This window comes from Oncorhynchus mykiss, chromosome 5 (genome assembly GCF_013265735.2).
Source record: "Oncorhynchus mykiss isolate Arlee chromosome 5, USDA_OmykA_1.1, whole genome shotgun sequence".
In the NCBI taxonomy this organism is placed as follows: Eukaryota; Metazoa; Chordata; class Actinopteri; order Salmoniformes; family Salmonidae; genus Oncorhynchus; species Oncorhynchus mykiss.
The window spans coordinates 12,626,242-12,647,627 of NC_048569.1; the positions used below are offsets into that span (position 1 = coordinate 12,626,242).

General features: G+C 44.4%; 1 protein-coding gene across 2 annotated transcripts; it reads left to right on the forward strand.

The window, feature by feature from the left end:
- Nucleotides 1-830: 830 nt before the first annotated feature.
- Nucleotides 831-21,165, forward strand: psmb7 (proteasome 20S subunit beta 7). 2 transcript variants are annotated; one of them, XM_021601718.2, is made up of 9 exons: nt 831-986; nt 1,791-1,884; nt 2,196-2,293; nt 5,647-5,787; nt 6,048-6,163; nt 11,746-11,804; nt 19,790-19,941; nt 20,415-20,447; nt 20,933-21,165. In XM_021601718.2, exons 1-9 carry the CDS (start codon nt 925-927, stop codon nt 21,042-21,044), a joined length of 867 nt encoding a protein of 288 aa, XP_021457393.1. In that variant the 5' UTR covers nt 831-924; the 3' UTR covers nt 21,045-21,165. The 2 variants fall into 2 exon arrangements, with proteins under 2 accessions (XP_021457393.1, XP_021457394.1); XM_021601719.2 differs by lacking the exon at nt 20,415-20,447 and having other exon boundaries at nt 20,933-21,162.
- Nucleotides 21,166-21,386: the final 221 nt, after the last annotated feature.

Here is a 21,386-nt window from a genome sequence, read left to right on the forward strand (position 1 = left end):
TTTTGGAGCAAAGGACAGCAAAGGAGCTCTGTGGAGGGTCATTGTGAAGTGGCTGAGTTCAAATAGTTTTTTTGCTGAATATATAGCGCAGTCATAGATCTTGCCCTTATGTCTTAAAGCATTCTGAGTCCTAGTGTTTGAATAGCTGTGTGTGTGTTTGTATGTGTGCATGCATGCACACCTCAATGTGTGTGTCTCAATGTGAGTGTGTTTAACTTTTGTGGATCTAGTCTTTAAAATGATCTTGGTTTATAACCAAGGCGCTGTGTTCTCTTGACACATGATTGGTGCATTTTATGCCATAGCTCGGAACTCTTGTAACTGGTCCTGTTAATAACCAATAAAGACAGCAGTGATTGGTTCAAAGAGCGGTGTGCTTTCGTGACACACAACACTGACCCTAGATTTGATGAGAAAAAGGGGCAGCATAGACCCTCTGGTGGGAGACAGTGGGCTGTGTGGGTGGCGGTTACTCAAGCAATCCACTACTAGGCTGTTGTTTCCTGTTGAAACGGGGCTATGTTCAATTCTTTGGACCTACTGACCTCCAGTGGTAAAATGTAAACGCACACTGCTCCTTATTTATGGGTATGGAATCTCATTTAGGGCTATGTACTGTTGAATGGGCAGACTACTTGACATTATTCAGCCAATTTGATAGGCCTACCTGATTCTGATAGCTTTTCGTTGTCCCTTAGCCTCACTCTTCATATGTTTTTAAAGAAATTTATATTTTACAGCACCCATATTAAAAATAAGAGGAGATATGTAAGGAAGAAATTTGAACCACTTGTCACAAGGACCTATAATTTGTCGTAACTTAATTTAATTCAGTTATTCCGGAGGACAATCAGTGTAACCCTGGGAGAAGTTACCGCTTTTAGTGAACCTCGCTTCCCGGAAGCTGGAATTCAGTACAGGAAAATGGCGACTCTGTCAGTGTGCCAGCCGCAGCTTGGAGGTTTCAGTTTCGAAAATTGCAAGAGGTAAGGATTCAGTGACATTTCAAAAAGAGCGGCGCATGTCCACGTGTTTAGTGACTTTTATATTTAGAAATTATTTAGAAATGTATTCTCTGTGTTGAGTTATTTGATTTCGGGCCGCTCCATTCTCTTCACGGCCTCCTCGAATGACTCAGACATTTCTCAACGCAGTTTTTCTTTAGTTATGTGATGAATGAAAGAATGGGGGGGATTTTACAAAATTATTTCGTAGGCTGCGACAATTTACACGTGGTGATGAATACTCAGTTTTCAAACTCTCAGAAGTAAAAGTTAGCTACATTTTGTGTATTAGCTAGCCTAGCTATAGGGCCAATAGTAGCCTGTCCGTAATAGCCGGCTAACGGAAAACGATGCATACCGTAGTTAGTTGGCTAAGGTAGCCGACTTGCTGGCTAGCTACAAGTTGTTTAGTCACAACCGTGTTGAATTTCTAAATTCAAATACATATTGACTTGTCACATTTTATTTTTAGTGTCATGTTTGACATCCATCTCATTTCCCATTGGCTTGGCATGCGCTCAACCCGCCTCGCTGCCCTCGGATGATACAGCAGATTTTTAGTTTGAGACCTATCAATTTACCTGGCCGGATCGTTATCAAATATTGTTGTGTGCAATGGGTGTAGCATATATTTGATTAGCTAAATTTGATATTGAATTGGCATACCAACACATTCGTATTCAATTTTACAAGATGCATAGTCATCAAGGGCCCATGTAGTTCTGAAGTCACGTGTCGATGACTGTCTAGCATGCACAATTTCTGACCATGTTTCTGTTGTTTTAGGAATGCAGTCTTGGAAGCTGAAGTTACCAAATTAGGATGCAACATACCATCTGCCCGGAAAACAGGCACCACAATCTGTGGGGTTGTTTTTAAGGTAAGGATAACTTTGTTTACATATTTATTTCACCTCTACCATAGTGATGAAGATAACACTACAAATGTACTGATGAAAATACATGCTGCTGTGTTTTCCTGAAGTAGCCTAAATTCAGACTGAGCGCTCTATAATTCCACCATTCCTTCCTTTATCCTGTATGTGGTTAAGTTTGATTTAATGTATAAAACTCCACATTTTTACTCAAGAGCCATCAAACATTGAGCAAGAAATGCATGCAATATGCCTACAATCACTCTTTAAAAATGAGGTATGTATACTTCTTGTTTTTTATTTATTTTTCCCTGTAGGATGGGATAGTTCTTGGTGCTGACACCAGGGCCACAGAGGGCATGATTGTGGCAGATAAGAATTGCTCCAAGATCCACTACATCTCCCCAAACATCTAGTAAGTGACCCCTTGTCCAATGTTAGTTTTCTGTTTTAATATTAGTTGTGTGATTTAGGGCTGGGTGATTTGGCTAAAATATAACATATGGTATTTTTCGCATAATTTATGGTATTTTACAGTTGTGTTTTTGAATAATACTAGTTCTAAATGTGGTTTGAGTATCCTGAGGCTGCATTCATTGTAGCTGGGGATTTTAACAAGGCTAATCTGAAAACAAGACTCCCTAAATTGTATCAGCATATCGATTGCGCAACCAGGGCTGGTAAAACCCTGGATCATTGTTATTCTAACTTCCGCGACGCATATAAGGCCCTCCTTTCGGAAAAGCTGACCACGACTCCATTTTGATGCTCCCAGCCTACAGACAGAAACTAAAACAAGAAGCTCCCGTGCTCAGGTCTGTTCAACCCCGGGTTGGCCAATCTCATTCCACTCTTCAAGACTGCTTCGATCACGTGGATTGGGATATGTTCCGCATTGCGTCCAACAACAACATTGACGAATACGCTGATTCGGTGAGCGAGTTCATTAGGAGGTGCATTGACGACGTCGTATCCATAGCAACGATTAAAACATTCCCAAACCAGAAACCGTGGATTGATGGCAGCATTCGCGTGAAACTCAAAGTGCAAACCACTGCTTTTAACCAAGGCAAGGTGACCGGAAACATGACTGAATACAAACAGTGTAGCTTTAACCTCCGCAAGGCAATCAAACAAGCTAAGTGTCAGTATAGAGACAAAGTAGAGTCGCAATTCAACGGCTCAGACACAAGAGGTATGTGGTAGGGTCTACAGTCAACCACGGATTACAAAAAGAAAACCAGCCCCATCGCGGACCAGGATGTCTTGCTCCCAGACAGACTAAATAACTTTTTTGCCCGCTTTGAGCACAATACAGTGCCACTGACACGGCCCGCAACCAAAACCTGCGGACTCTCCTTCATTGCAGCCGCCGTGAGTAAAACATTTAAACGTGTTAACCCTCGCAAGGCTGCAGGCCCAGACGGCATCCCCAGCCGCGTCCTCGGCGCATGCGCAGACCAGCTGGCTGGTGTGTTTATGGACATATTCAATCAATCCTTATCCCAGTCTGCTCTTCCCACATGCTTCAAGAGGGTCACCATTGTCCCTGTTCCCAAGAAAGCTAAGTTAACTGAGCTAAATGACTACCGCCCCGTAGCACTCACTTCCGTCATCATGAAGTGCTTTGAGAGACTAGTCAAGGACTATTTCACCTCCACCCTACCTGACACCCTAGACCCACTCCAAAAGACCCACGCCCCCAGGTGGTGAGGGTAGGTAACAACATCTCCACCCCGCTGATCCTCAACACTGGGGCCCCACAAGGGTGCGTTCTGAGCCCTCTCCTGTACTCCCTGTTCACTCACGACTGCGTGGCCATGCACGCCTCCAACTCAATCATCAAGTTTGCAGACGACACTACAGTGGTATGCTTGATTACCAACAATTACAAGACAGCCTACAGGGAGGAGGCGAGGGCCCTCGGAGTGTGGTGTCAGGAAAATAACCTCACACTCAACGTCAACAAAACAAAGGAGATGATTGTGGAGTGGCTGCTGCCACCATACTGACTCCACTCCAGCCACTTTAATAATGGAAATTGATGAAAATCGATGTAAAATGTATCACTAGCCACTTTAAACTATGCCACTTTGTTTACATACCCTACATTACTCATCTCATATGTATATACTGTACTCGATACCATCTACTGCATCTTGCCTATGCCGTTCTGTACCATCACTCATTCATATCTTTATGTACATGTTCTTTATCCCTTTACACTTGTGTGTGTGTATAAGGTAGTCATTTTGGAATTGTTAGATTACTCGTTGGTTATTACTGCATTGTCGGAACTAGAACCACAAGCATTTCGCTACACCTGCGTTATCTGCTAACCATGTGTATGTGACAAATAAAATTTGATTTGAGTAGTTCATAAAGCACATTTAGACCCCAGGGTGGCAACAGATCAATTACAAGTTATTTCAATGAAGTTTTCTCCATTCTGGTAGTTTTATACTGTTTCAATCCACCTCCAAACAATATTGTCTGCATTTTCATCACTTTCTGCATTTTTATTATAATTTCCACTGCTACACATGGCTGCATTTTATGTACAAACATCTAGGTCTAGTTAATTGTTGGAATCATGGAAATAAAATAATTATTCTAATTCTATAGTTGGAATATTGTGGGCAGCACCTTACATTGTTTGACAACAAATGGATCCAGTAAGCCAGGGAGGAATTATTGACAGTAGGAACCAAAGTGTTGGTCAGTGTTTCCAGGTGGCCCTATTACATGTTTTCTTACCTCATGTAGCTAGCTAGCTAACATACTCATACTTCGCCTATTCCTCTGATAAGCATATTTGTGCAACAGTATCTTATCTAGCCCTACCCCAGCACTGGTACCAGGCTGTATTAGCTAGCAAGGTTTGCTCTGACTCTTTAGTACTTTTAGCAAGCTAGCTAGCCAGCTAACTAGCGATAAGCATTAGTTGCTAACACAATTTATTTTGGCAGCAACTTGCTATGGAAAGACAAACTAGCAGACAGTGGAAAGCAGCATGTCACCAACATCTTGTTGCGTCCATCTGATCATGCAGAGTGAACGGCAAGAAAGTGCTCTTGACTCTGTTCGAGCAACTGCTCTCTCTCTGAGTGGCGGGCCGGGCTTGGCGTGGTAAGCGGCATGCAGCAAGAGGAGATGGAGAAAGATGACTCCAGTAACAAACGGGCGTAAACTGTAAAAATGGACATTACACGCGCTGGAGATGCGTATCACATTTAACAAGCCAAACAATAAAATACTGTTATAGAAGGTAAAGTAAAAACCCAAACCAGTCCGTGCATCAATACCGGTGTGTATATAGTCAATTATAAGCTGCTCTAATTGTTGGTACACAGTTTATAATAGAAATAAGGCACCTCGGGGGTTTGTGATATATGACCAATATACCATGGCTAAGGGCTGTGTCTAGGCACTCCTCAGTGCGTCGTGCATAAGAACAGACTGTAGCTGTGGTATATTGGCCATATACCATACCCCCTCGTGCCTTATTGCTTAAATAAGGTATATCGCCAGCCCTTGGATGAATGACCTAACAGTGTTGTGGTGTACTTTCTGTGTAACAGGAGTTAACGGGAATGACATGTCTATTGTTTATCTCAGTGCTTCAGTGAACACTGGTTGGAACATGTCCTGACATTTTAGACTTTAGTATACATCAGAGGCATCACGTGATTTAAAGTCAACATTTATTTCAAGTGTTGTTTCATAAATGCACGTCAACTCCATAATCCTGACCTCCATTTCATCCAGTTGCTGTGGAGCGGGTACGGCAGCAGACACTGAGATGACCACCCAGATCATCTCCTCTAACCTGGAGCTGCACTCCCTCTCTACAAGCCGGCTGCCCCGCGTGGCCACTGCCAACCGCATGCTCAAGCAGATGCTCTTTAGGTATGTCACATATCCAGCCCCCCCCTGAATGTCTGTGTATTTTTGCTCCTCCCTAGTACTTGATTGATGAATTAAGGTCACTGATTAGTAAGGGACTCCCCTCACCTGTTTGTCTAGATCTTAATTGAAAGGGGGGAAAAAAACAGCAGACATTTGGCCCTCCATGGAATTAGTTTGACAGCCCTGATGTAGAGTAATGCTGGGTGTCTGTTGTGAAAAGTAATCAATAGAAGAGACGGAATAGTTTGTTGCGTTCTCAGATACCAGGGTCACATTGGCGCTGCCCTGGTGCTGGGTGGAGTGGACTGCAACGGGCCCCATCTCTACAGCATCTACCCCCACGGCTCCACTGACAAGCTTCCTTATGTCACTATGGGTGAGTTTACCAGCTAACTACTTCCCTTTTTTTGTTCTTTGTTTGTCTTTAATACTGCCATGCTCCACTAGAGGCTGCTGCTGTTTGCACTCAACTTTTTCTGAAGCTGTTATTCACAGTTAAACCACATTACAATCTACAGATGTGCTCAATCCTGTCAGATGAGTGTATTGTCAAGTCACTTCAGAGAGAAAATGTGAGTTTGGTAGGCCAGGAAGATTTGTCAAAACCGCCACGAGCACAGACCTCATTTCTATCGCAAGACTAAGCAGGGATCCCATCCACGCACATCTACACACTTCCTACTCAGTCTACCCTGGTCCAGCTTTTCTGGCTCCATTCAGCTTTACCTCTTTCAGTTGAATGAAAATGGGAAAAGTCGACAAGAGGAGCCATTCTGCAAAATACATACAGAGCTCATTTTTAAGAACAGCTGTGTGGGTTGAAATGAAGGACCCTGGTCAGTTCCCACGGGTACCCCTCATTCCATTGCAGGTATATGAGGACAGTCCCCCCTTTCACCAAACACCTGGTGCCCCAACTCTATCCCCACGTCCGGTTGATGCTTATTTAATTCTGCTGTGGGCTGCATCTTTTCTCCAAAGCTCAGCTAAACCTCGTATTCATTATGTTTGCTGGGTAAGACAATTGCCCCAAGAATTTTAATTGTTTAGGCCGCTTCAAGTGTTAATTGTTGCTCTCAGAGGTTTCCTCCCTGAATATGTTATGAAATGTGGCCTATAAGCGAAAGAAGTCTATCTTAGTCTACAAATTAGGGATGGGAAGTATCTGTATTTTCATATCACTCATCCTGGGATTTACTTTATTTAAAAAAAACTGAAAAAGCTCATTGGGCATCTATTACCAAAATGCAAAAACAAATTGAGCTAATAATAGCGAATTTCCATGGCGGCTCCTAGCTAACGAGCGCAAATGAGAGAGAATTATTGCATAGACAGGCAGTCCAGCTCATAACGTTATACATATATATAGGTAGGTGCTACCAAATGTCATTTTTGGTGAGTTTGGCCATTTTACAAGCGAATGTGAACAAGAGACTTTGTGCAAATGAAGAGAGTACTGGCTCTGGAGCAGCATGTGTTCACACTGTTTGTGTGGAGTCTGGACTCACCGGGGCAATGGGCCTGTCTGCTCTGTTCAGAGAAGATGGGGGAGGAGCAGACAGGCTGAGAATGGAGAGGAGAAAAAAACGCAAGGAAATCAAAAGGTGGCAGCTGTACAGAACTCATCCAAAAGGCTTTGACTTCACAAACACGGCAGAAAGCCAACACAATATGATGCCCCGTCACCTTATTAATTCAGCCATTTACTTAGTTAACGTGACCCCTGAGTTTAACTTGGTAGTTAGCGCAGAATTCTTAAATTTACATGCAGGGAAAAATATATAAAACGCATATGAGAAACACTACAAGTCAGTTTGTAAAAACGTTGCCCTGCTAAAGCTGTGCCGGTCAACTTTTTAAGTGCTGGTATTGTGAAGTGGGAAAGTCTATGTGCAACAACTGCTCAGCCTTGAAGTGGTAGGCCACCCAAGCTCATAGGAGCGGACTGCCGAGTACTGAAGTGTGCAGCACGTACAAATCCTCTGTCCTCTGTTGCAACACTCACTACTGAGTTCCAAACTGCCTCTGGAAGCAACGTCAGCACAAGAACTCTTAGTTCTGGAGCTTCATGAAATGTGTTACTATGGCTGAGCAGCCGCACCCAAGCCTGAGATCACCATGCTCGATACCAAGCATCGGCTGAAGTGGTGTAAAGCTCGTCACCATTGGACTATGGAGGAGTGGAAACACGTTCTCTGGAGTGATGAATCACGCTTCACCGTCTTGGAGTCCGACGGACGACTCTGGGTTTGGCAGATGCCAGGAGAACACTACCTACCCGAATGCATAGTACCAAAGTTTTGTGTGGGAGGAATAACAGTGAGGCTGTTTTCATATTTGGGGCTAGGCCCCTTAGTTCCAGTGAAGGAAATCTTAACACTACAGCATACAATGACATTCTAGACGATTCTGTGATTCCAACTTTGTGGCAACAATTTGGGGAAGGCCCTTTCCTGTTTCAGCATGATAATGCCCCCGTGCACAAAGCGAGGTCCATACAGACAGGGTTTGTCGAGATCGGTGTGGAAGAACTTACCTGGCCTTCACAGAGCCCTGACCTCAACCCCATCAGACACCTTTGGGATGAATTGGAACGGCGACTGCAAGCTAGGCCTAATTGCCCGACCTCACTAATGCTCTTGTGGAAGCAAGTCCCTGCAGCAATGTTCCCACATCTAGTGGAAAGCCTTCCCAGAAGAGTGGAGGCTGTTGCAGCAGCAAAGGGAGGACCAATTCCATATGAATGCCCATGATTTTGGAATGAGATGTTCGATGAGCAGGTGTCCACATACTTTAGGTTGTCGGTATGTAGGTTATCTTCCTAGTTGCACATCCCTGATCACCTGAAACAAAAAAAACAGACTTTCAATATAAAACGCGACCCCTGTCAATACACAGCTGGACTCACCTGCTCCCACTTTCTCCGGTTGTGCTATTTCCAAACACTTGACTGGCTCAACTGTTCTGGGGAACTACGGTCAGCTTCATAATGTAAAATAATGTGGCAGGTGAAATGAAGAACGCAATCTGCTTTAACTCCTAATATATTGCACAAGTTGACTGCAGATATTTACTTAAAAGTAGCTACAAATATTGAAATGTATAGAAAAACGTCAAAGAAATAGGTTTGACTTTATTGAAAAACCATCATGTCTATTTATACACAGTATATACCACCCAAGCTTACTACAAATAGTTTTTTCTTTACTCGTTTTGGCGAATGTTGCTTCATTGTACGAACTGGCTTTCTTTCGTTTGTGGTGATTTTTAAACAAGTGTATCTCCTTCATATTGGACTCTGGTATTTCTCTACTGAGCTACGTGGAAGCGGAGGGAATTTGGCTGAATATTCAGCCACATGAATAATAGAAGCTTGTTTTAAATCCAGTCACTAATAAAAGGGGGCATGTGAGGATTGGGAGAAAGGAAGAGGTTACACACACACACTTCCTGCCTCTCTCCGAGAGTCGCTTTCCCCGGCGTTTACTCAGGAGGCGTGAGGCCGTCACTTGAAAGGCTGTTGTGCTGACAAAGAACCTTTATGGGGGTTCTTTCACTACACCTTTCCAGCCAACGCTGCAAGATTGTCTGCTTTCTCAGACTTTCCATGAAAATGTAAGAAACTGGGGGGACTAGCTACATATGAAAGTCTCCTTTTTTCTCCCACTCCTTATATTGTTATTTTACTATTCGTTTTTTCATTTAATAAAAAAAATGTTTTGGTTCTTTTGTCCCTTCCTACTCTATATACAATAAATATCAACCGCTTAACCCCTCTGTTTTTCTCCCTCATTTATACCAACCCACTCCCCTTCTCCACCTTCTCTCCCTCTACTATATTTTTGTCTCGTTCCCCCTCTCCGTCCCGGCTCATTCATATTCATGTATCAGTATGTTGCATGTCAGCGAGCCGAGGCCTCATATTAGGGAGTCCCACCAGGAGCTCATGTCTGCCCCTTCTAGAGAGTAAAACATGCATGAGAAATGATCAATGGCCTCCTCACATTCCCCCCCGGCACCAATGTCAATTGAATATCGTGCATGTAGTGGAAGTCTCACCATACCATTTTAGAGCCCAGTGACTGATGAGCCAGGGTAACCAGTTGAGCCCGGGTAACCAGCAGAGAGCCCGGTGACTGACTGATGAGCCCGGTGACTGACTGATGAGCCCGGGTAACCAGCAGAGAGCCCGGTGACTGACTGAGCCCGGGTAACCAGCAGAGAGCCCGGTGACTGACTGATGAGCCCGGGTAACCAGCAGAGAGCCCGGTGACTGACTGATGAGCCCGTGTAACCAGTAGAGCCCGGTGACTGACTGATGAGCCCGGGTAACCAGCAGAGAGCCCGGTGACTGACTGATGAGCCCGTGTAACCAGTAGAGCCCGGTGACTGATGAGCCCGGGTAACCAGCAAAGAGCCCGGTGACTGACTGATGAGCCCGGTGACTGACTGATGAGCCCGGGGACTGACTGATGAGCCCGGGTAACCAGCAGAGAGCCCGGTGACTGACTGACTGAGCCCGTGTAACCAGTAGAGCCCGGTGACTGATGAGCCCGGGTAACCAGCAAAGAGCCCAGTGACTGACTGATGAGCCCGGGTAACCAGCAAAGAGCCCGGTGACTGACTGACTGATGAGCCCGGGTAACCAGCAGAGAGCCCGGTGACTGACTGATGAGCCCGGGTAACCAGCAGAGAACCCGGTGACTGACTGATGAGCCCGGATAACCAGCAGAAAGCCCGGTCACTGACTGATGAGCCCGGTGACTGACTGATGAGCCCGTGGACTGACTGACTGAGCCCGGGTAACCAGCAGAGAGCCTGGTGAATGACTGATGAGCCCGGTGACTGACTGACTGAGCCCGGGTAACCAGCACAGAGCCCGGTGACTGACTGATGAGCCCGGGTAACCAGCAGAGAGCCCGGTGACTGACTGACTGAGCCCGGGTAACCAGAGCCATGTTCAGTAGGCACGAAGTGGAAGGAAACTCTGAACCGGAGTGTTACAGGGAGGTGCCATCGGTACTTGTCCAATAAGAAACTGTAATTAGTGTTTCCTGTTGCAAACCGGTGTGCCATAGCAAACTCGACAGAATAGCTAGAGACCAGAATGCCTATGTGAGCTTACTATGGCTCACATTAAAAAAACTTGAATGTTGAGTGTAGACTTTAGATAAACATTGGTTGAGCCTTTGGCTCAACGGCCATGCTTTCACACATTTTGTTCCGTTTTTAAGTCAACCTATTACCTCCATCGAACCATTTAGATGGTCTCCAGGCCTTTTACCCTCCTCTTCACCTTCTACTGTACTGGCAAATCACAATGAAACTCAGCCAGTGCAACTCCTTAATGATTCCCCTGGCAACCTGGCTATAAAACACCAGACAGCGGCCGCACACGGAGAGGAAGATGGCATGATGGATGCTGTGGGGTTAAGGAGAGAGGGGAGAAGGTATGGTAGAAAATGACTCTTCTGTTGTAAAAGAGACACAGCTGTAGAGAAGTCCTAATGGCCAGTCTCCACCAAAACAAAGGGATTCTTCAACTTCCTGCTTCTTGCTTTTGTCACAGCTAAGCACTTTCTTCAGCGAGCTAATTGCCCGCCACATCTGAGGCGCTTTAGAAAATGGACTCCAGGCGCGTCGTTACATAGTGTTTCTTTAAGAAGTGGGCGTTGGAAATGAACAGTCAGCTGAAACCTGAACCAGACATTCAGTCATGGTTACCAGGAGGGACCTTTGTAAGCATTTTTGAAAGTGGTGCTTTTCAAACTTTGTATGGTCCTCAACATTTTACTTTCCGCTGCGACTGTCGTAAACGGTTTGGCCCATGTCTTAGTAAGTTGACCCGTAGTCTTGGTCACTGGTAAAATTTTAAAAAAAAAATCTTCGATGGTTTAATTCTGGTCACTCCAAAAGTCATTAACCATGCTGTTTTTGTGTTTCTCTGTTCTCTCATAGGTTCTGGCTCTCTGGCTGCCATGGCTGTGTTTGAGGACCGCTATAAGCAAGACATGGAGGTGAGTTGGACCTGGCCCATCCGCCATTTTGTACATCCACGCATCATCTTCATGTATCAAAATGGAGGAATACATGGCCATGCACACATTTTAAACCACAATAGTCTAAACAAACCCGCAATTTGAAACAAGTCGACTATGCTTACGACAACAGAGAATATACACCTGCTTTACCTCATTGTGAAGCTCCTCTGGATTTGGCGAAGCCCTGGGTCAACGGTATGGATAGTCATGTTATGAGCATATACATCTAAGCCACTTTGTCCTGTTGGACTCCAGCATTTAACTCTCCCTCCAAGATGGTACAGCTTGGCTGTATGGCTCGGTCACGGCAAGGCCCTGGGTGTTAGTGGTTGGAGATGGGGCCACAGTTCTCCTCTCAGTGGACTCCCGTTAAACTGATCAAAACACACACAAATAATCATGCTACATACACAGTGCTATGATGGTCATGGAATTTTGGGTGACAGTTTATGTGATGCGTTCACCCTAGTTATGAGGGTTATTTTCATGACTATACAATTACCGTGCCAGCCCTACATAGTGTCACGCCAACACATCCCTACACACAATATATTTTATCCTACCTCCCACACTGGTGTCTATATAAATCCTGGCTCTATTTCTGCCTCTCCATTGCCGATTCACCCAAAGAGGAACTTTTTATCCTCTTTTTAAGTGCCATCAAAGGCTTTGCTGAACAAGGAAGCAGAAATATGCCACAGTCGTTTTTGCTATTCGCACATCTTCAGTTGGGTTGTAGGGGGAGGGAGGCGTGCGTGTGTGCGCAGTTATACAAGTTATCAGAATGCTATTGTATTTTATGGCAACCTGAGTAATGGAGACTGTCATACACTCAGAACCTGGCTTCACGTGTGTGTGTGTGTGGCCGGAGAGAGCAGAGCAGCAGACATCCCGGGGGTCTCTACTCCCTCAACGGGTGTTAGCTAGCTACCTGTCCCAGGGCACAATTGGAGCCAGGATAATGGAGGGAACCAATAATAGAAAAACAGTAATTGGGGGTGAGAGGATAGGGAGGAGTGGAGTAGCCTCCCCCCGTTTTTGTTTTTCGTAACCTTTTGTCTCTGTCGTTCCATTGAAGTAGGGCTTTCAGGTGCATCAACCTGCAACGTTTCAATGGAGTGAACATGCTGGTAATCAACATCCATTTGAAGACGGCGGAAGGCTGCTGTGGTTGTTGCTCTTGGCACATACTGTAGCGAATTCCCCGGAGACGCCTGTCACAGAGCAACTTCTACTGAATTAAAGGCATTAACGGGGTTTTGTGCTAGTGTTTATATGGAGGCTTTTGTTGCAGTGTTCTTATTGAAGGGTTCAGGTGTTTCTCATTGAGGGCGGAGATTGGGGTCATGGACTGCCTATCATTGGGGCAGTGGCCATCTACAGTGCCTTGGGAAAGTATTCACCTCCCTTGGCATTTTCCTGTTTTGTTGGCTTACAACCTGGAATTAAAATATATTTTTGGGGGGTTTATCATTTGATTTACACAACTTTGAAGATGCTAATTATTTTTTAGGGTGAAACGCATAAAATATGACAAAACAGAACTTGAGTGTGCATAACTATTCCCCCTCCAAGTCAATACTTTGTAGAGCCACCTTCTGCAGCAATTACAGCTGCAAGTCTCTTGGGATATGTCTCTAAACTTGGCACATCTAGCCACTGGGATTTTTGCCCATTCTTCAAGGCAAAACTGCTCCAGCGCCTTCAAGTTGGATGGGTTCCTGCTGGTGTACAGCAATCTAAGTCATACCACAGATTTTCTCTGGAAGACAAACAGGTTTCCATCAAGAATTTCCTGGTATTTAGCAACATCCATCATTCCTTCAAATCTGACCAGTTTCCCAGTCCCTGCCAATGGGGAAAAACAGCATGATGCTGCCACCACCATGCTTCACTGTGGGGATGGTGTCCTCTGGGTGATGAGAGGTGTTGGGTTTGCGCCAGACATTTTCCTTGATGGCCAAAAAGCTCAATTTTAGTCTCATCTGACCGGAGTACCACCTTCCATATGTTTGGGGAGTCTCTCACATGTCTATTGGCGAACACCAAACGTGTTAGCTTATTTTTTTCTTTAAGCAATGGCTTTTTTGGGCCACTCTTCCATAAAGCCCACCTCTGTGGTGTGTACGGGCGCCAAATTCAAATAAATCAAACTTTCATTAAATCACACATGCAAGATAGCAAACTAAAGCTACACCTGTTGTGAATCCAGCCAATATGTCAGATTTCAAAAAAGGCTTTTCGGCGAAAGCAAACAATGCTATTATCTGAGGATAGCACCTCCGTAAACAAAGAGAGAAGGCATATTTCAACCCTGCAGGCGCGACACAATGCAGAAATCTAAATATAATTCATGCCTTACCTTTGACGAGCTTCTTTTGTTGGCACTCCAATATGTGTTCGATTAATTCCAGCGATTTACACTGCTCAAAAAAATAAAGGGAACACTAAAATAACACATCCTAGATCTGAATGAATGAAATATTCGTATTAAATACTTTTTTCTTTACATAGTTGAATGTGCTGACGACAAAAATCACGCAAAAATTATAAATGGAAATCAAATTTATCAACCCATGGAGGTCTGGATTTGGAGTGACACTCAAAATTTAAAGTGGAAAACCACACTACAGGCTGATCCAACTTTGATGTAATGTCCTTAAAACAAGTCAAAATGAGGCTCAGTAGTGTGTGTGTGTGTGTGTGTGTGGCCTCCACGTGCCTGTATGACCTCCCTACAACGCCTGGGCATGCTCCTGATGAGGTGGCGGATGGTCTCCTGAGGGATCTCCTCCCAGACCTGGACTAAAGCATCCGCCAACTCCTGGACAGTCTGTGGTGCAACGTGGCGTTGGTGGATGGAGCGAGACATGATGTGCTCAATTGGATTCAGGTCTGGGGAATGGGCGGGCCAGTCCATAGCATCAATGCCTTCCTCTTGTGCAGGAACTGCTGACACACTCCAGCCACATGAGGTCTAGCATTGTCTTGCATTAGGAGGAACGCTGGGCTAACCGCACCAGCATATGGTCTCACAAGGGGTCTGAGGATCTCATCTCGGTACCTAATGGCAGTCAAGCTACCTCTGGCGAGCACATGGAGGGCTGTGCGGCCCCCCAAAGAAATGCCACCCCACTGACCCACCACCAAACCGGTCATGCTGGAGGATGCCACCCCACTGACCCACCGCCAAACCGGTCATGCTGGAGGATGTTGCAGGCAGCAGAATGTTCTCCATGGCGTCTCCAGACTCTGTCACGTCTGTCACGTGCTCAGTGTGAACCTGCTTTCATCTGTGAAGAGCACTGGGCGCCAGTGGCGAATTTGCCAATCTTGGTGTTCTCTGGCAAATGCCAAACGTCCTGCACGGTGTTGGGCTGTAAGCACAACCCCCACCTGTGGACGTCGGGCCCTCATACCACCCTCATGGAGTCTGTTTCTGACCGTTTGAGCAGACACATTCACATTTTTTTTCCTTTTTTTTCCGCTTCACCAATTTGGATTATTTTGTAAAAATCCATTTAAATTACAGGATGTAATGCAACAAAAAATAGGAAAAACACCATGGGGGGGTGAATACTTTTGCAAGGCACTGTAGTTGATGAGTGCATGTACATACATCAAGAAAAGTGCTCTGATGTGGGCCCAGTGTACTCCTTCGCATCTTCAACCCTTGTAGCAATCGCGCTCTGCATCTTCAACCCTTGTCTTCACATTTCTTCCCCCTTGTCCTACTCCACCCTGCGTAGCAGGCTGAGGTTGAGGTGCTGTTCCTTCCTGTCACGGCCTGGTTCAGTTCTGTTCAAGCCGCCTCCTCTGGCCCCCCAGAGAGCAGTAGAGTACAGGCCCTGGGCCCAGTAAGATGGATGACCCATAGCCAGAGTGACACTCCACGAGTCTGTCTGATTTATGAAGTGCCCCTCTGCTCCTCTGGTGGGACTGAGGAGGTTTTATGAGACGGCGTGAAAGTGTCAGTCTCTTCTAGGCCTATATACTTCCCCAGTGTTTTTATATATATTTCTCTACTCTTTCTCTCCTGGAGAATAAACAGTAACCCTGCTTATCTATTCTCGACATGAGATGTCATGAACTGTGTTTTGTTGTAAATCTCTTTCTGAGCCTAGTGATCTTAAAAGTGAGTGGTGTGTGATGTTACGGGCTAATCTGGGGACCTGCTCCAACAACATGTTTCTCCGTTAACTATTCTAACTGTGCCAGAAGGGGCTCCGTTGTGTGTTTGGAGAAACACTGCCAGTGTCACCTAGTGTATTATTGACTTGTCGCTCTATTCTGATCATCAAAATCTGGTTTAGCATCTGACTGACTTGCAGATATTTTTTTATTCTGCTGTTTTCTTGACCCCACCCCAGACCTCCTTTTCTATCCTCATTAGCAGCAAGTTGAAATGGCTCTAAACCAGAACAGACATCTGGAACACGCCTTGTCATTTTCCTCCCCTTGTCACTCAACCTCCACTTCCTGCATCTCCACACACAACACGACTTCTAGTTATTACAAATGGAATATGACAAGAAGTCGGGGGGTACCGGCTGCGTACCAATATGTAAAGGGGTGTCTGGTAAAGGGGTCTCCATGGGAAAGCGGTGTAGTAAACTGCTGCTTTTATTTGGCACGCGGCCCAATTAGAGATCAAGCCTGCCCCCCGTTCCCGGGAGTCGCCAATACCCTGAAGACGACAGATGTTGAACACTGTCTTCTGTGGCATATTTAATATGGTTATGAAATATTGAAATGGTGTGTGTTGGTGCCGTGGGGAGGCTGTATTATAATGTGGGGCAGGAGGCAGCAGTTATGTTGTTCACACACTGATTGCAGGGGAATACATGTGTCTCAAGTGTGCGTTTACACACTAAAGTGTGCATTTTTATTTCACTCGAGTCTTACTTGAGATGGGTCTCTCAAACTGGGCTTTTCAGTTTACAGGTAGGATCTTTTGGATTGTCTCCTATACGGTACATAATTAACATGCTTGATTTGACTTAGCTAGATGGACTATTTTATATTCTTATCAGGGTCCATGATATTTTAAGTCCATCCCAGAGCTGGCAGCCATGTTGAATGATGTCATGGGTATATGGCAATATAGATATCAATGTTATTATAGTGAACTAAAACTAATAATGAAAAAACTATTTAGTGAACTGAAATAAAATAACAAACCAGTTTGAAAAACTGAAACTCTACAGATATTCTACGAGTTTGAGTGGCGAATCGAAAGCAACGGACTAGACGAAGTCGTGAAATTGGAGGTGCATCTGTGACAGCCAAAAGTCGAACACTAAGGCTCAGATCAGCATGGCAGTGTTGCATTGTTTATAAAAGGTTATTTTAGAATGTCAAAATAAGTATGTATCTAACCCCATATCACACATTCACAATCTGAAATGATAATATACAGGGAGTCTACAAAACATTAGGAACGCCTGCTCTTTCCATGAGCTATTATCCCTTATTGGTCACCTGTTAAATCCATTTCAATCATTGTAGATGAAGGGGAGGAGACCAGTTAAAGAAGGATTTTTAACTCTTGAGATAAATATTTTGTCTTGCTTGTTTCACTTAAGTGCCTTTGCCTTTTGAACGGGGTATAGTAGTAGGTGCCAGGCGCACCGGTTTGTGTCAAGAACTGCAACGCTGCTGTGTTTTTCACACTGATGAATCTTTTCTCGTCTTCAGACCAATCAAAAGCAGGCAGTGCTTTGACCAATGGCAGAGAGGAAGGACGCGATGATTAATTTTCTCACTTAGTTTTAGCACGGTAAATCAATATTAACTTAATGCAAAACATTAGGAAATGTAGCTGGCTACATTCTTTCTATGGTAAACATAATATATCTGACGGCTGTGCATCGTCTTTGCAAAAAATAACTTGCACTTTCATAGTAAGCTGATTTAATGTGTGGCTGCTAGCCAAATAGTGTTGCACTTCTGTTGTCGTCTAATGAAAACAATGCTATTTTTTTCTGCTAAATGTTTTTGCATGAATTTATTTTGTGATGACTAGAGTTGCATGGCCCTGATCACTCCACTTGAAGCAACAACAACAAACTACCTTTCAATATAAAACGCAGGTGAAATGATTTAAGACGCAGTCCGTCAAAAAAAGCTGCATTTTGAAAATGCAAATTTCTGAAAGCTGCCGCGTCCCCTGGTCTTTGTCTCTCCTGTATCATAAATCATATTTTAGGAACTAGGGTGTCTCTCAGCCCCACAGCAGCTGCCAGACTATGCTGAATAATTGATGAAACCGTGGACACACGGACGCTTTGTAGAAACATAGCAGTCTCTTTCTCACCCACACCAGTACCACACACCCTGACTAGTGTGGTTCCTCCAGCAACCATGGACTGTGAGGGTTTTGTTTTACTCTGAGTGGTGCTGTTTAAAAACACACCAGGTGTCTTCTGGTGTCTGTGTAATGAAGTCCCAGTAGGCCACCCAGCCCACTGCTGGTTAGAGAACCATGACCCAGCCCCTGCTAACCTTAGCACTGTGCTGGTGGTGTCACACACTGGGGATTAGGACAAACACACTCTGAGGATATTTCTTAAAATCTTGTGTGTGTTTGTGTAAGAGAATTAGACTGCTCAGGTTTCCACACAGCTAGGGGTGTGTGCACCACTCATCTCTTCTCATCCAGTCAGATGTGTTCTGCGTTGTCTCTGTTGATATTACCTGAATAAAACGGTCTGTTCCATGATAGAACAAACTACTTTAGGCCCTCGGCTGTCTGCAAACCTAAACCAATCTCTTCCATGCTAGATGAGACACAAGCTGTGGGCAAAGTGTTGCCGGCGGCAGTTGAAGCTAGTGGATATTAGATGCATCCCTACCGGGAACGATTTTCCTGTTTAGGATGTCGGAATGGTAGGAAGACATTTTGGCATGTTGTTTAATTACCGTAGTCATCTCTCTCTCTGCAGGGTTAGACTTAAAACCAAGTTAGCCTTATTAAATCCCAGTGGGGGTAAAAACAACAATGAAATTAAGATATATTGAACAGCTGTGTAAATTGTAATTCTGTGAGTGGGATCGTAACCATGGTGTTCTTGTGGACAGACGGCACAATACACTAGTGGAGTTTGATACGCGGTCACCAAGTAACGGCTAAATATGCTTATTTAGCAGATGTCTTTAACCTTAGTACGTGACGGGGTACTCCGTCCTGCAACATCAGCTACCTTAACATAGTCAAACCTTTAACTTGTCAAAACAGAGGGACTGCTGGTCTTAAAGGCCCCTGTAGCAGGGCTGAACTTTAACACTCAGACTACAGAGGAAAGGCCATGAGTCTGACACACGGCATTTTGTCTTTTTTATTTGATTTATTTTTCAATTCTTTGTCAGAATGTGTCAACTCCTCACCACCCCCCATTAAACGCCAAGGTGAATTATGAAGTGCTCTTCCTCCCAGATACTAGATGAAGAGCTCTGAGGTGGCGATGGCCTCCACTGTGGAGTCTGGTAGAGCTCACCGGGGAGCACGTCTCCTCCGTTAGCCATCGTGTTAAAACGCTCTGGCTGAGGAGGACCATTTATCTTGCGTGATGTGACAGATGCATTTATCACATGGCCTGGAGAGGATGGGGGGGACGCTTGAAAATTAGCATTTAGCTCTACAGTACTTCAGGAAGGCGCTACTGCTCTTAGCGATGATGGTCAATAGAGGGAGCCCTTGCTTTTCCCATGGTGTTTGTAGATGGGTGGGAATCCCCACACTACTTCTTGCTCAGCTTGAGTTGTCATCTTTCATAAGAAGCCCCAGCTATAGCCTGATCCAGACACAACCATGTGACCTGTGCAGAAGGTTTATATGTAGGGCTGCTCTACCCCTCCACCCTGAGCAGTAGTGGAATAAGCATTGGATTAATTCACTCAGTACATGAAGAGATGATATTGATCATGTTTACAATAATGATTGTTGTTTTTCCTCTCCTCAGGAGGAAGATGCCAAGCGGCTGGTTCGGGACGCCATTGCGGCTGGCATCTTCAACGACCTTGGCTCCGGCAGCAACATTGACCTGTGTGTCATCACCAAGGGCAGGGTGGACTACCTGAGGCCTCACGACATGGCCAACAAGAAGGGTGTCCGGTAAGGCCACCTACCCACCAACAGTCCCCACAATCTCCCCTCAATAGTCCCCATATTTTGATCAATTATTTGTCCTCATGTCCCTTCACTTGTCACCTTAATGTGGTTCCCATGTCCCATCAGTGTTATTGGTCCCCACTTGGTCACAGCAGTCTCATTCAGTCTGGAGAACAGTTGCTTGCTGACTGGATTGCCTCGTCAATACAAGCACAATAACAAATGGCACAAATTTGTTCATATTTTGAGTGCAAGAACATTTGCATGGTTCGAGTATTATTCCTTCCCAAACCCTTATTCACCCATGACAGAGGATGTTTTCCCCCACAGCAGTGCATTGTTGTTAATCATTCAATTTCTGAATGAGTTCTAGTTATTTGTGTCCTTTTTTAATTTGTTAAGAATGCATTGTTGGTAATGAATCATCTGTAATGGCACGGTGAATGACCCATCCCTTTGGCCTGTTGTGTTTGAAGATGTGTGTATGAGCATGAAGCCTTGCCCCACCAGTGAGTAATAAATACCTAGTTCTGTGTGGAGTGCTCTAGACTTTAACCATAGCATTTTGTCTCACCCACCTGAAGACTCTTGTTTGACTACTAACCCACTTAACCCAGCAAGTTTGTGCTTCTCGTGACCTCTGCTGCTTGTTCAATTTCATAGAACTAAGTTGCACGTTTGTTTTTTGTCGTAAACTCCAAAAAGCACAGTGGCGCAGTGCTGGAGAAAAATGCATTCTCCAAAGTCACGTGACTCATGGAAGCCATTTTTGTGTTTTACATTGTATTTTACAGCCAAGAACTAGCTCCCAGAGGCTCATCAGACCAGTTTATGCTGTATTGAATTATGTGTGTGTATATATATATATATATATATATATATATATATATATATATATATATATATATATATATATATATATATATATATATTTATTTATTTATTTATTTATTTATTTTAAATTAGAATCTAATTCCTTTATTTTTCCAATTAGAACCGGTAATTACAAGTACAAGCAAGGAACAACCGGAGTCCTGACGAAGTCCGTGATCAAATTGGATCTGGAGGTGGTTGAGGAGACGGTTCAGACTATGGATACCTCTTGAAGCCTCACCGGAACATTCTGATGTTTTCCCCGTTGTTACTTCCCAAATTCGCCTTTACTTCCTTCAGTGGAGATGGCATGTTTTTCCATGGTTTAAAATAAAGTTTGCGTTGAGTCTTCAATGTCTCCTAAGTGTTTTGTGACGATGCCATCTCAAATGGTATGTAATTGCTTAGCTAGCTGGCAGTTTGACAAACACGTGAATTGTTATAATTATTGAAGTTTGAAGAGGGACCAATGGAGAACAAGTTGGTCTGTTTTAGGGAATCTATAAAAAAAAATAACGGGAAATATAAATTCAGAATGTTTACTAGTATGCTGGTGAATTCATTGATCTCACTGC

Excerpts from the sequence above, each read along its gene's own strand:
- psmb7 (XM_021601718.2), top strand. The coding sequence starts at position 925 with ATGGCGACTCTGTCAGTGTGCCAGCCGCAGCTTGGAGGTTTCAGTTTC. Across the intron at positions 6,164-11,745 it reads GCTTCCTTATGTCACTATGG|GTTCTGGCTCTCTGGCTGCC; the intron begins GTGAGTTTACCA and ends GTTCTCTCATAG. Across the intron at positions 19,942-20,414 it reads GCCAACAAGAAGGGTGTCCG|ATGTGTGTATGAGCATGAAG; the intron begins GTAAGGCCACCT and ends TTGTGTTTGAAG.